This window comes from Acinonyx jubatus, chromosome E3 (assembly GCF_027475565.1).
Source record: "Acinonyx jubatus isolate Ajub_Pintada_27869175 chromosome E3, VMU_Ajub_asm_v1.0, whole genome shotgun sequence".
NCBI classification, from domain to species: Eukaryota; Metazoa; Chordata; class Mammalia; order Carnivora; family Felidae; genus Acinonyx; species Acinonyx jubatus.
This window is the reverse complement of record NC_069398.1, coordinates 26,489,785-26,505,461: the sequence shown is the minus strand read 5'-3', so window position 1 is coordinate 26,505,461 and position 15,677 is coordinate 26,489,785. Positions and strand designations below refer to the sequence as shown.

Below are 15,677 nucleotides of genomic sequence, written 5' to 3'. Positions count from 1 at the left end.
AAGAAGTAAAAGGCAGCGCACAGGATGCGAGAATATATTAGCAAATCACACATGTGATAAAGGATTAATACCCAGAACGTATAAAGAACCTACATAACTCAATAGTGAAAAATATACAACCCAATTAAAAAACAGCCAAAGGACTCAAAGCAACATTTCCCCCAAGAAGACAGACAAAAGGCCAACAAAAACATTGCTCAACATCACTAATCATTAGGGGAATGCAAATCAAAACCACAAGAGATCACTTCACACCCATCAGGATGACTGTAACCAAAGAAACAGAAAATACCAAGTGTTGGCAAGAATGCGGAGAAATCAGAGCCCTTGTGCACTGCTGATGGGCATGTAAAATGGTGCAGCTTCTATGGAAAACGTGACCGGTCTTGAAAAAATTAACCAGAATTACTATAATGATGCAGCAATTCTACTTCTAGGTATACAGCCAAAAGAACTGAAAGTAAGAACTAGAACAGATAGCTGTATGCTGGTGTTTAAAGCAGCATTACTGGATGTGAGGGCCACCGGCTGCAATATCTGTCATGCCAGTTCTCCAGGATGGATCTGGCACGTGTGGTGGGCTAGCTGAGTGTATCCTTCCTCCCTCACTGTACAGCCCTCCTGAACCTTCCCCCATAGAGCAGGACCATTCTTCAGTCAAGGGTATACAGTGGCACTCCCCTGCTAGAGGCTCCCAGCAAGCTCTCAAGGCCCACAGCAGCATCACCCACTAGAGCCACAAGGTGGAAGTTACCCAAGTGTGCATGGACGGATGAATATGGAATGTGGTATATACACAGAATGGACTATTACTCAGTCTTAAAAGGGAAATTCTGGCACGTAATATAACACAGATGAGCTTTGAAGACGTTATGCTAAGTTAAATAAACCAGTCGCAGAAGGACAAATAGCATGATTCCACTTCTATGTAACGGTGCTCAGACTAGTTGAATTCAGACGCAGAAAGAAAGTGGTGGTTGCCAGGGATTGAGGGGAGAGTGAAATGGGTAGTTCAGTCTTTAAGGGGCAGAGTGTCAGCTTGCAAAGGTAAAAAGGTTCTGGAGATGGACAGGGGAGATGGCTACATAATACTGTAGGTACTCGACACACAACTGACAAAGAGCATAGAAATGGCTAAAATGACTAAGTGCTCATTATGAGTATTCTACCATTTTTGAAAACTTAAAAACTGCTACCACCTTTTAAAAAGAAATCAGCTCTGGCAAAAGGGGCTGGGGACACTCTGAGCCATTATCCAGCTCTGCTCCACAGACTAATCTGAAAACCACAAAATTTAGTGAAAGTGACAAAAATGGACCACTGGTGCAGGAACAGTGCTTACAGAAGGTAAAATCACAGGGTGAGACCATTTTAAAACCAGACCGCACTCTTCCACAGTCATGAAACTGCATCTTCATGAACAAAATACCTTTGCTTCCTCTGCCATTTTCTTCTCTTCATCCACCTCTTCTGTCTTTGCTGAATCTTCGCTTTGGAGTTTTCTTCTCTTTTGTTTGGGAGCCATGAAGCCTTGGAGAAACTTCTTTATGACACTGGCTTGTAGGGCAATCACACACTCACCAAAATCCTTCAGTTTCTCTAATGAGATCACCTACAGGAAATGATGGAAACACCAGAATGAATGAAAGGCCAAGATGGAAACACCAGAATGAATGAAAGGCCAAGATGCGAGGAGACTATCCTCAACTAAATTAAAATCAACCTGGGCCCCAAATGGGTCACATAGCATGAATTTACCTCGGTGCCTCAGTTCAGTGGGTGGTTTATACATTGAAAAGCAACTTATTATTTTCCCTGGCAATGGGACCCACGGGATGCTGAAACTTGCTCCACTCAAGAAGTCATTCATTCACTCAGCAGCTGAGTACCTACTATGTACAAACTGCAGTCTCAAGGCAGAGAGAAAATGAGAAGGAAAATAAACATGACCTGACCCACCGGTTTACAAACTATATAAGCCAGGTAAATATGCTTTCCATACTTTTTCACCTAAGCCTCTCATTTATGTCCTGGATAAGGAAATCATTTTGATTCAAAGCATGCACTTAAGTGAACACTACCTTCTCAGTCACACAAAACATGTCAATTAGAGATAGCATTTTAGAACAACAAAGAAATAAAGATGAATGATGGCAACCTGATGTTAGCAAGGTATGAGCCTGGGTCTGGCACAAAGCAGGCAATGGATAAATATTTGCTAAATAAACAAAAAAGTGTATGTTGATTTTGAAACTGGCAAAATCCTTTAGGGTTGAAGAATTCTTTAAAAACATCATTAAGAACAACAAAGATGTTTAAATCCTTTTTCTCAGGAAATGTGCCACGCATTCATAACCAAATTACAGAGAAAAGGCTGGGGGTGCCTGGCTGGCTCAGTCAGTGGAGCAAAAGACTGGATTTTAGGATGGGGAGTGTGAGCTCCACACTGGGCATGGAGATTACTTTAATAAATAAATAAATAAATAAATAAATAAATAAATAAATAAATAAATGGAGAGAAAGCTGCATATATGTTTTATTAATTCTAATAGTAAAGACACAGAAATATGGAAGTCTGGCTGTAAGACATCTACCCTATCAACTCCTACCGTTATTATGTACCCCAAAGTAATATAAAGACGGAGAACAACGGAATGTATTTATAAATTAGGAAAAATGGGGAGAAAAGATGCAACTGCTCATAAAAAAAAATCACACAACTAATACATGTTTAATGCATACGTATAATTTGAAAAAACCCACAAATGTTATTACCTTTGGAGTTATATGGACTTTATCATTTAAAATCAGTAAAAACCACTTTACAACAACTGATGGATAGTATTTTCCAATCTTCTCTCAGGCTGTGGTATATACTAAACCTACCTCACGTGGAACATGGGGTCTCCTGAACTGGTTCATCCACAGCACGTGACAGTCTTTTGGAGCAGTAAATGACAAGACCGTAAATGGGCCTTGAAATGTATCCATTCACCAGCACCAGTGCTACCCAACATTAAGCAAACCCTTCTGAGCCAATCAGTGACAAGGATGGACAAATGGGAATACACAAACATGTTTCAGACCTTAAAGCATAGGCACCAATTACATGGGAATGTTAAATAACAGATACGTTAAGCAATGTTCCAGAACTGTGACTCCAAAACCAGTTTTCTATTCAACTTAATAGAAAAGAGATTTTTGGAGAGCTTGGCTCAGTTGGTGGAGTGTCTGACTCTTGATCTCGGGGTTGTGGATTCAAGCCCCACAATGGGTGTAGAGATTAAAAATAACATCTTTAAAAAAAAAAAAAATAGAAAAACTCTTTTTGAACAAAGGATCTAAGTGTATGATGAGATTTTCCAGATCTCAAAGGAAAAATACCACATGTACACAGAGAATTTTTGGTTCCACAGGTCTTTCAGGACAAACCCACATGTGATTTCCGGGGTCATCTGGGGAAGTCAAGAACATCAGGGCACAATTTCGAATTGAGTTTACAGAAGTAACAGATTTCATTGGGTGTTTATGTTCTTACCCGAGCTTCAAATTCTGATGTTTCTTCCACATAACCAAGTCCCCCCTTTTGTAACCTTGTTGCAACTTCAATGAGATCACTACGAAGAAAGTTTAAAAGCTCCTGGTTGCCATCACAGGATTTTAGACCCAAATTTGGCTTCCGGGCCAGATGAATAGAATGAATAATGTCCTGGTACCTAGAAAAGTTGGGGTAGAGGGAAGGGGAAATAAAGGAACATTTCAAAACGGTCTATAAATTTCAACGACTTGAATGGCAGGTCTCATTTCTAGAAGACTTACTCAGACTGTTTTCATCTCTCCTGGGTGTTTCTTCAGACCCACGGTTTCTTGCACAAATTCTCAAATTTTTCTTATTCATTTTAAAAACACCCTTCTTTTATTCTGTATTTGATAATCCCAGTATCTGAAGTGGACTGCTTTATACCTGGCTCTCATTCACATTTCCTGGTCTGGGTTTTGTTTTGACCTTTTTACCTTGAGTTTCTTGGATTTCTATCTGTGGAAATTCTTTGAGGCCTGGTTTGAAGCTTACTTCTCCACAAAGAATGTGCACTTGCTCATGTCAGCTGCCAGGAATTGCTACCAACCTGAGATAACTTTAAATCACCTGCCTGGAATTCCTTACAACATAGAAAAAAACATGAAACTGAGCAGAGACCCTATAGAAGGACCTTCAAGTTCACTCTCACACTACAGATTAACCTGCTGAAGTCCCAGCAGCAGACTCTCTTCTCTGTTGGCTTCTTACAACAAAATGAAAACTAAAGCTCAAGGTCATCTCCGTTGAGTTAGACTAAGTTTCCATTTCGTTCATTCCAAGCACTTTTCATATTATTTTCCTCTGAATACAACCTTCACTGTATCCCATGGGTTTTCTTACAAAGGATTTCCCTTTCCTTGCTTTCTAGAATTCCCTTTTATTTTCTTCTTTGATACGTTATCTAGAAATACATTTAACTTTCAGTTAAGATCCTTTGGTTATCTTTAAAGAATTTATTTCTAACTTTATCATAATCTGATCAGAGAATGTATCCTGAAATTACTTTTTTTTTTTTTTTTTCATTTCTTTTTTCAACGTTTATTTATTTTTGGGACAGAGAGAGACAGAGCATGAACGGGGGAGGGGCAGAGAGAGAGGGAGACACAGAATCCGAAACAGGCTCCAGGCTCTGAGCCATCAGCCCAGAGCCTGACGCGGGGCTCGAACTCACGCACCGCGAGATCGTGACCTGGCTGAAGTCGGACGCTTAACCGACTGCGCCACCCAGGCGCCCCCTGAAATTACTTTAAAAAAAATTTTTTTTAATGTTTATTTTTGAGACAGGGAGAGGGAGAGGGAGAGACAGAACATGAACGGGTAGGGGCACAGAGAGACGGAGACACAGAATCTGAAGCAGCCTCCAGGCTCTGAGCTGTGAGCACAGTGTCTGATGCCGGGCTTGAACTCACAAATTGTGAGATCATGACCTGAGCCAAAGTCAGATGCTTAACCACTGAGCCACCCAGGCACCCCTTACATCTGTTGAGATTGCTTTTGTGGCTGAGTATATGATTATCTTTTATAAATGTTGATGGATATAATAAAAAACTTCACTTCTCTGTTTCCAGTTGGCCTGGTATCTATCATTTTGTTTTTAAATTCCTTTTTTTATTGAGATAATTGAGTGCACACTCTATATCCTCCATCACTTATTTTCTTGAAAAGAGCATATACATTTTTGTTTTATAAATTTGAACCTCAAATGGTTTGTGATACATTATCCTATCCTTATCCCCTTGGCCACCCAAAGGAAATTCAAATAACCACCAACAAGAGAACAGATAAATTAGATTCACAAAGATTACACAAATTCACAGAATCATATATAGAAAGGAAAATGATGGGAGTTCAGTTATAAAAATCACGGATGGAACCTGAACTAGTATATTGTATATCAACTATACTTCACTTAAACACAATGATTTTTTAGTATAAGAATGCTAACTAAAAAACATTACATCTCAAAGACCACATATGCTTGATAGCCTTTAAAAAGTTCAAAATCAGCAAAACAAGGTATGTGAGATTTTTTTACTGTTCAACAAAAGAAAAAAGTTTAAGTTTTGTTTTTAATTCCAACTATCAAAAATACTTTACCCAAACAGAAGGAAAGTCACAGAACTATATTCCTTTGTGATTCTATGTATTGACATTTTTCCTTGTCTTTCTTAATTTGCCCGGTCATATCTATATTAAAACACCATGATTCAGAATGCAATTTTAATTAATCTCCACATTAAGTACGAGACTAAAACTAGTATACTGTACCCACCATCACTCACAAAAGTCTGGAGAACTTGCAACGTACTGAATGGTATTTTCCTTCTCTCTTCAACCAAACCTAAATTAAACCATGAAAGTGTGCACTTGATACTAAAGGCAGCCTTAAGCCAAAACTTTGCCCTGTCTTTGACAGGAACAACGGCTAGAGCAGGACGGACACTAGCAAATCTCAGATGTAGACAGTTTTTGTTTTGAGGGGCTTTTTAAGACAGAATCCACATTAACATTAAACTCACCATTGTAAAGCATACACTTCAGTGGCTTTTATGTTGTGGAACCATCAAAACTACCTAATTCCGAGACTTCCATCACCTCATGAAGAAATCCCACACCTGTGAGCAGTCGCTCCCAATTCTCCCCGTCCCCCACCCACTGGAAAGCACCTGTATATTTTCTGTCTCTATGGAGTTGTCTATTCTGAAAGTCTTACACAAATGGAATCCTAAAACATGTGTCTGTTTACCTAGCTTCTTTGACTCCACCGTTTCAGCCACGTTGTAGCATGTACCAGTACTTTCTTTTGTCGCTCAATTTACGGCGATGCTACATTTTGTTCATCCGTCAACTGAAGGACATTTAGGTTGTTTGCATTTTTTGGCTATTTTCAATATTGACAGAATACTTCCGAACGCCAACTGATGTGGCACTGACCTTGCAAAGATGCCTAACCACAATGAGGACCTCAGCTCGCTGCACGGCACACACTAACCAACAAATAACCCTGCCACCCTGTACATACGTTAAAGTTTAAAAGCAGACTTTTCCAAATAAGCAGGAGTCAAGAAAATACCAAGCAACAAGGACATTAAAGGGTTACAGACACTTTTAAAAAATGTATTTTAACAGCTTTTATGAATAAACAAACAAAGATCCCCTAAGATATTTAAATGCTGAAGAGAAGCCATGAGGAGCAAGATGAAAGTCCTTACCTCTTCTCCAGTCTCTCTTTAAGTTGACTTTCTCTTATTCCCTGAGGGTGAAGGCAGTTTAGTAACTCATCCAGTTCCTTCTGACTATCACATAAAAACCTGCAAGGAGCAAAACAGACCTAGTGACTCTGAAAAACAATCAAATACTAAGAAAGAGATCTACAGAGACCCAGGGTTGTTGGTGGGAGTTGGGAGAGAATTCCAAACTTGCTTACAAGTAGAATAATTTACTATTTCCATGAAGTGTAATGTTAAGTTTACCCTAGAATATTGAAGCCAATGTTTCCTACTAAAATAGACAAATTTTATAAAGTTAATAAGCACAGTTGTCACACACCTTCAAAAGAGTAAACTTATATACAAAACTAAAAGATAAAAGGTCATTAAACCAACAGGTGGAACAGTTAATGCAATCACAAAGTGAAAGGGACCCTCTCAAAACCTAGCTCCCTGCCTGAAAGAGAACTGACACAAAAGATTATTACTATGTATACAATATTTTATTCTTTAATTAATAAAGATGAAAATCCTAAATCTATTCCCAGAATTAAAAGCACTGCCAACGTAACGTAAGATCTATTACAGAACATACACAGTTACTTTATAAGGGGGAAATAAAATTCCAGAGGTTAGAAAAAATATATTATCAAAAAAAAAAAAAGTGTGCTTTTAAAGCAATGAGTTTACATATTCAAGAAATCAAAGTCATACAAAATGATCTTAATAATCACTGGTATCACTATATTAAATATTTTCCTTCTTTTTCTTAATTTATTATCTTGGGAGAGAGTGTGAACATGTGCACACAGGCGTGTGATCAGGGAAGGAGCAGAGAAGGAGGGAGAGAGAATCCCAAGCAGGCTCCACACTGTCAGTGCGGAGCATGACGCAGGGCCTGATCTCACCAATTGAACTGTGAGATCATGACCTGAGCCAAAATCAAGTCAGAAGCTCAACCGACTGAGCCACCTAGGTGTCCCTAAAATATTTTAACGTGAAAAAAGAAAAAAACAGAGCAACCAGATAAATGCTCACATTACCATAGATTCTGTCCTTGTTTGGGTATGGTGGTCTCCACAGCAACTTCTGCTGATGGGCCAGGTTGTACGTTCATGCTTACGTTTTTGCCTAGGTTTGCTTTCTTACCTAAAAAAAATTAAAACATTTGGTTGAATATAGTAAATACCCAACTCCTACTTTCAGACCTCAGTGGGACACAGTGCCAAAGCCAACAACTAATAACACAGATGCTGCATATTGAATATAGCCAATGTACAGCAGGTGCTAGTTTCTCTTAAACATCTTATGTACAGCACATCATCTGAGATAATTACTCTCTATGCAGCTGAACAGCTGCAGAGTCCAAGGTTCAGAGTGTGGCAACTTAGAATGGAATGGGAGCACTGAATAACTATCAAACAATTTACTTCTTGTGCATCTGTAGTGAAGTAGAGACAACTGAAACATATAAAACCATAAACTTACCCCTGGAGGCTTCAAATGTCAAACATGATTAACTTTTTTGTAAACCAGCTCCTATCTACCATTAGGACATGAATACAGACAGATCTCAAGCCAATGTGAAGCCTGTACTAATACTCTCATGGCTCCTGTCCCTTGCTCCCATTCTGCCCTCTTTACCCTGCGGGCACTTTCCCTGCAATAGAACACATGACCCTGTAGTCTTGAGTCAAGTGACTCTGAAGTGACCTTGCCATGCCTGAATGAGGGAACATGAAGCAACAACATCCGCCAAGATGCGCTGGAAGTGAAGGGACTGATGTCCATCCTCTCTTGAGAGCTAGAACTACGGAAACCTGATTTCTAAAGACAGCCATTAAGCTTTTGAACATCATAAAATCAGTCTCTCCTCCTGCTGGAAACTCTCCCCCAGATCTGAAGATCCGGACTTCACATTTACTGCTCTCAAATACAACTGCCCTCATGTGGGTATTTACAAAGTTTACTAAAACTAGATCTTTCTACTAAGTACTACAATCTAACACTTAATACAATGCACAATATGAAAATACCTGTGAAACTTTGAGCTATATATTAATTTCTTTAACAATTTTGAGTTTTAAGTTTGGGTTAAGAGTTTCTCTAAAATGAAGGAAAACTGCATTTTACAAAAATCTCTCCAAGAAATATAATGATCTAATATTTGAGAAGTAATTTGCATTAGGTTGTAGAAAGCAGAGCTAGAAGGAAGCTTGCATATCATTTAACCCAGGGGTTCTCAATTGGGAGCCAGGCTGCCTCCCAGGAGCCATGTGGCAATGTCTAGGGACATATTTGGCTGTCACTATTGCATCTAGTCCACTGAGGCCAGGGATGCTGCTAAATATCCTACAATACACAGGAATGACCCCCAACTACAAAGAATTATCTCACCCAAAATGTCAGTAAGGTTGAGAAATCCTGACTTAACCTCACCATTTGTTTTCATTAAAAATTTTTTCTTTTAATTTCTTTCTTGAAATATTATACATATTATATATGTAAATGTTGTTATATATAATATATATTCAATATATACCTCAAGAAAAAAAGTGCCCCTCTGTATTTATTTTACAAACTAAATAGACCCGTGTAACTAGAACCCAGATCAAGAAAAAGAACATCAGTATCCCTTTATGACCCTTTCTCTGTCACTTATTTTTACTTATTTGCTGTTTCCCCTCACTAGAATTTTAGTTAAATAACATTCAGGACCTTATCTGTCGTGTTTGCTATCTTGTAGCAAAACATGAAAAATTGGTTGGCACACACAAGATGCTCTACAAATACTGAATAAGTAAGTTTTGGAAGATGTGTAACTGCCTTCTTAGCCCCTTCACCTCAATTCCAGCCATTAAGGTACCTACAAAGAGACTTTTAAGGAACAAAGTTTGAAGACTACTTGTATAAAATCTAATACCCAAATATCCTAATATTCAAGCTCTTTTCAAACTATACCTGGAACAAAATTGGTAATCAAATGTTAGTTTCCTTCCTTCTTCCGTGCATTTCACATTCTCCCATCCCACTCAAATACATCTACCTAAGAAGACAATAAAGAATTCTTTCAAATGCAAAAAATGACAGAGAAAAGACAGTCCTTATTAATGACCCTACTCAAGCAGGGTAAAAGAAGTGGTAGATATATACATACTTCGGGGACAGTAATCCTCATCAGGAGAGTCCGCACGGTCTTTGCGGTGATTGAATCGGTAGTCGATGCTGTCATGTACCCAGCCTTTTTCAATGAACAATCCTGGAACTTCATCTGAGAAGAGCCAGTATCTATAAATCACAACCATATATTAGTAAGACAATGACAGATTATGAGCATGACTGTTAGTGGAGATGATCACACAATATCACTGAAAATTCAGATAGATACAAATGATAAAGTAAGGCACAGAATACCAACATTTTTGAAATTTGAGATTCACAGCTGTAATTTTTATAACTTCTAATATTTCTGTTTAGGTTCCACACAATGTACACATGCAAAATGTATCGCTATTTTTAATAAACTCTATTTGAATTACATTTCGCAAATCACAATAATTTAAGTTTCATATTTGTAGTATCTTCAAGAACAGGGTCATGCCTTACTTAACTTTGTAACTAGCATGTGGCACAGAAAATATTCAATAAATGTGTGAAGAGCAATAGTTTCTGAAATCCATAAATAGGGAAGCCTGTCTATTCTTGGTACTTTAGGCAGTTTCATAATTAGGAACAATATAACAGCTCTAGAAGATAACAAAAATTAAGTTTAGTAACTTACCTGTTATGGTTTCGATCTGTACCAATAGGAGTCCTGCGCATGACCAGCTTTGCCTTGGCAATTCCTTCCTGGAAAGCCTTCTCAGCAGCTGCTTTGTGCTTTCGTATTCGTTCTTCTTCAGCTTCACGTTCTAGTTTCACTGTTACAGATAAAAGAATCAACTAGATTTTTTTCCCTAATAAATTCTATTCTTACAAATTAAGTAGAATACAGAGTAGAAAGTATAAAGTCGATTTTCTGTCAAACCTTATTAGTTTCCTTCTCCTGATTCTGATCTGTTATAAGAAATGATGTGCTATAAGTGGTTGCCCTATGTCCTTTGAATTCTGATGATACCGCAACCATCGACTCAATGCAAAATCTATTCTCTTCAAAATGTAACTTCTTACTAATTTTAATAATCAAATTAGATTAATTCTATTAATAATTTAAAATGGAACATTAAAACAGTCCCTAAAGGGAATTAATTGATCCTCAAAATTATGAGAATGAATAAAACCAGAATAGTTATTTTGAAAACATATTTTGATACTGAGGAAGCTGATTATTATTCAGCTTATTAGCCTTGGTGACAAGCAAAAAGAACTGAGAAATCAAGGGCGGGCAGGCAAGCACTTGTGGATAATCATCATCACTGCATACTGAATACCATTCGGGGGTTGGTTATTCAGCAAGTTACTACTGTTACAGATGAAAAAAAGAAGTTTTCCTCAATTTATTCCCGATCATTCATCCACCCAGAAATTTCTCTCAACAACAAAAGCAGCTCAGTAATCTTGTCTTTTCAGTTTTTCTATAACTGTCACAAATTTTGAAACAGTAAGTATACAGTGCTGCTATTTACAAGGCCAGAATTTGTAACACTGATCTTCTAATAATGACAGACTCTACAGTATGATAAGAATCTGGAAAACACATCAATCTACAGATGTTACTTTAAACAAGACAAATCTCAGTTATTTAAAACCAACATGATACTTGTTACCTTTAACAAAGTTTGCTCTCCTGAATGGAACTATGTTTGCAACAAGGATTACAGTAAATTTGTACTTAACAAAGGTAATGATGAAAACAGTAATGGCTTCATCACAATACAAGTTCTTTCTCCTACGGCCACAAATAAACAAAAAACTCAGGGCAAGTCATAAAAAGAAGACCAAATTTAGTTTCAGAGGCTATAGAACTGACGGAGACGCTGAAAGACCTGAATTCTAATTCAAGTACTGGCCTTGGCAAAATATTAACAGTTTCTGTCCCTTATTTCTCTACATCAATTAAGAGTGCCATAAATAAATAAATAAATAAATAAATAAATAAATAAATAAATATCAACCGCCTTTCCTCTGTCCTATGTTAAGATAAATATAACACACAGAAAGAAACACTTCAAAAACCCAAGAAGAGGGGCGCCTGGGTGGCGCTTTAAGCATCCGACTTTTTTTTTTAATGCTTATTTTTGACAGAGAGAGAGAGAGAGAGAGCGCGCGCGCGTGCACATGAATGAGGGAGGGGCAGAGAGAGGGAGACACAGAATCTGAAGCAGGCTCCAGGCTCTGAGCTGTCAGCACAGAGCGTGACTTGGGGCTTGAAATCATGGACCATGAGCTTATGACCTCAGCCAAAGTCGGGACACTTAACCTACTGAGCCACCCAGGCACCTCATGACTCTTGATTTTAGCTCAGATCATTATCTCATGGTTGGTGAGTTCCAGCCCAGCATTGGGCTCCATGTTGACAGTGCTGAGCCTGCTTGGGATTCTCCTTCCCTCTCTCTCTGCCCCTCCCTCAATTGCCCAGGCTCTACCTCTCTCAAAATAAATAAACTGAAAAAAAGAGGGGGGTGCGTGGGTAGCTCAGTCAGTTAAGCATCCAACTTCAGCTCAGGTCATGATCTCATGGTTCATTAGTTCGAGCTCCATGTTGGGCTCTGTGCTGACAGCTCAGAGCCTGGAGCCTGGTTTAGATTCTGTGTCTCCCTCTTTCTCTGTCCCTCCCCTGCTCACACTCTGTCTCTCTCAAAAATTAAGTAAACATGTTTTTTTAACTTAAAAAACCATTAAAAAGAAAACTCAAGAAGAAATCATTACATTTCTGGTGAAACACAGCTAAAGTGTGATTACATACATACATATATATATATATATATATATATATATATATATATATACACCCACACACATATGTATACATACACGTATATAATAGTTATATATATACAATTATTACATACATAACATTATATACATATACACAATGACTATATATATATAACTTTAAAACTGGAAAGTACACACATATAAATGCAATGTGTGTATATATACATGTATATATATATATATATATACACACACACACATACACATACACATATATGTGCGTGTGTATATATATGTAAAAACATTCCAGCGGCCTTACTTAGTATAAACTAAAACCTGTTTTTGGTTTTTTTTTAGGTTTTATTTATTTACTTATTTTGACAGAGCACAAGCAGAGGAAAGGCAGAGAGAAAGGAAGAATCCCAAGCAGAATCTGTGCTGCCAGCACAGAGCCCAATGTGGGGCTCAAACTCACAAAATGTGAGATCATGACCTGAGCTGAAATCAACAATCAGATGCTTAACTGACTGAGCCAGTCAGGAGCCCTTAAAATCTGTTTTAAAAGAAGTATTACATATACATGAAAGAACTACTGAAGTTATTTCTACGTATCTGTCTAATTCTTAGTATCCAACTTTGACAAATAAATGGTTTTTACCATCTTCATTTCACAAGCTGGAAACTTTCCTAAGGTTGGATACTGTAACAGCGATCAAAATAGCTTAAAAATCAAAAAACCCCAATAAACATAGCAGGTTTACTGTGGGTAACAGCAACTATGAAACTTATTTTGTGTACATCATAAGACTGAGCAAATAAGTACACACTGATATTGATGGATACACTAAGGTTCTCATGATATTATAAGAAGGGAGATACAAATACAGAATGAGGGATGGCAAACCGGAACCGTTGGGTGTCAAAATTTAGGAATAAATTTAACAAAGTACAAAATGTATACTTTGAAAACTACAAAATATTTGTTGAAAGAAAGTAATGATCTAAATAAAGAAAACATCTGATGTTCATGGATCAGAAGACAAAATATCATTAAGAGAGCAATACTCAAAACTGACCTATCTACAGGGACCTATCTACAGTCAGTTGAGCGTCAGGCTTCAGCTCAGGTCACGATCTCACAGTTCAGGAGTCTGTGTCCTGCATTGGGCTCGCTGCTGTCAGTGCAGAGCCTGCTTCAATCCTCTGCACGCCCCCCCCGCCCCCCCCCCCCCCCCGCTCCTTCCCTGCTTGTATTCTCTCTCAAAAATAAAACTTTTAAAAATTTGTTTTTTTAATGTTTGTTTATTTCTGAGAGAGAGACAGAGCATGAGTGGGGGAGGGGCAGAGAGAGGGAGACACAGAATCCGAAGCAGGCTCCAGGCTCTGAGCTGTCAGCCCAGGGCCCGATGCGGGGCTCGAACTCACAAACCGCGAGATCATGACCTGACCCGAAGTCGGTCACTCAACCGACTGAGCCACCCAGGCACCCCAGAAAGAAAACATTTTTTAAAAAAAGGAACTGATAAGGGCGCCTGGGTGGCTCGGTTGGTTGAGCGACTTCGGCTCAGGTCATGATCTCGCGGTTTTTGAGTTCGAGCCCTGCATCGGGCCCTGTGCTGACAGCTCGGAGCCTGGAGCCTGCTTCCGATTCTGTGTCTCCTTCTCTCTCTGCCCCTTCCCCACTTGTGCTCAGTCTCTCTCTCAAAAATAAATGTAAAAAAAAATTTTTTTAAAGGAAGTGATCTACAGATTCAACACAATCTCTATCAGAATCCTAGCTGCTTTCTTTGCAGAAATTAACTGATTCTAAAACCACTGTGGAATTATAAGGGACCCAGAACATATAAAACTATCTTGAAAAAGAACAAGTTAGAAAATTCACACTTCTCCAATTCCGAACTTATTACGAAGCAACAAGAATCTAGACACCGTGGTACTGGAGCTAAGGACAGACAGATCAATACAACAGAACTGAGAGTCCGGAAATAAAAACAACATGTCTATAGTCAAATGATGTGTTTTTTTTTTTAAGTTTATTCATTTATTTTGAGAGAGCACAAGTGAGAGCAAAAGTGAGGGAGGGCAGAGAGAATTAGAATCCCAAGCAGGCTCCATACTGTCAGCACAGAGCCAATGTGGAGCTTGAACTCACAAATAGTGAGATCATGAACTGAGCCAAAATCGAGTTGGATGCTGTAGCCAACTGAACCACCAAGGTGCTCCACAGTCAAATGATTTTTGACAAGGGTGTCAAAATCATTCAGTGGGGAAAGAGCAGTCATTTGAATAAATGATATTACAGCCACATGCAAAAGAATAAGGTTGGGTCCCTACCCTCATACCATATACAAAAATTAACTCAGAATGAACCAAAGACCTAAATGTAAGAGTTAAAGACCTTGGATTTGGCAACAGATTCTTAGATATGGCACTAAAACTAAGAACAACCAAAGAAAAAATAGATAAATTGGACTTTCAAACTTAAAATTTGGGCTTCAAAGGATATTATCAAGAAAGTAAAAAGACAACACAAAAGCTGGGTGAAAGTATCTGCAGATCATAGATCTGATAAGGGATTTATATCTAGAAAATATAAAGATCTGTTACAATTTAATAATAAAAAGACAACCCAATTTGAAAATGGACAAAAGATTGGAATATTCCTGCAAAGAAACACAAATGACCAAGAGGCACATATGGAGATGCCTGATATCATTAGTCATCAAGGAAACGTATATCAAAACCACAGTGACATACTAATTCACAACCACTAGAATCAAGGAGTCATTTAATAACAAGTGTTGTTGATGCAGAAAAATTAGAATTCTCATACACTACAGGTACATCGGTAAGTAAAATTGTGCAGCCACTTTGGAAAATGTCTAGCAGTTCCCCCAAACAGTTGAGGATAGCGAACATATGACCCAGCAATTCAATTCTGGTATATACCTAAGAGAAACAACAACATCCACACAAGAATTTATATACCAATGCTTATAGCAGTCTTCATA

General features: G+C 38.2%; 1 protein-coding gene across 3 annotated transcripts in view; it reads right to left on the bottom strand.

The window, feature by feature from the left end:
• Positions 1-15,677, bottom strand: part of BAZ1B (bromodomain adjacent to zinc finger domain 1B) — a 72,719-nt gene that overhangs the window by 16,692 nt on the left and 40,350 nt on the right. For all 3 annotated transcript variants that reach the window (XM_053213213.1, XM_027041958.2, XM_053213212.1), the window contains exons 8-13: positions 10,571-10,709; positions 9,947-10,077; positions 7,833-7,938; positions 6,793-6,891; positions 3,539-3,716; positions 1,430-1,612 (exon numbers count right to left, since the gene is read on the bottom strand). In XM_053213213.1, the coding sequence (XP_053069188.1) occupies positions 1,430-1,612; positions 3,539-3,716; positions 6,793-6,891; positions 7,833-7,938; positions 9,947-10,077; positions 10,571-10,709 (836 nt within the window). The remainder of the gene's footprint in view (positions 1-1,429; positions 1,613-3,538; positions 3,717-6,792; positions 6,892-7,832; positions 7,939-9,946; positions 10,078-10,570; positions 10,710-15,677) is intronic.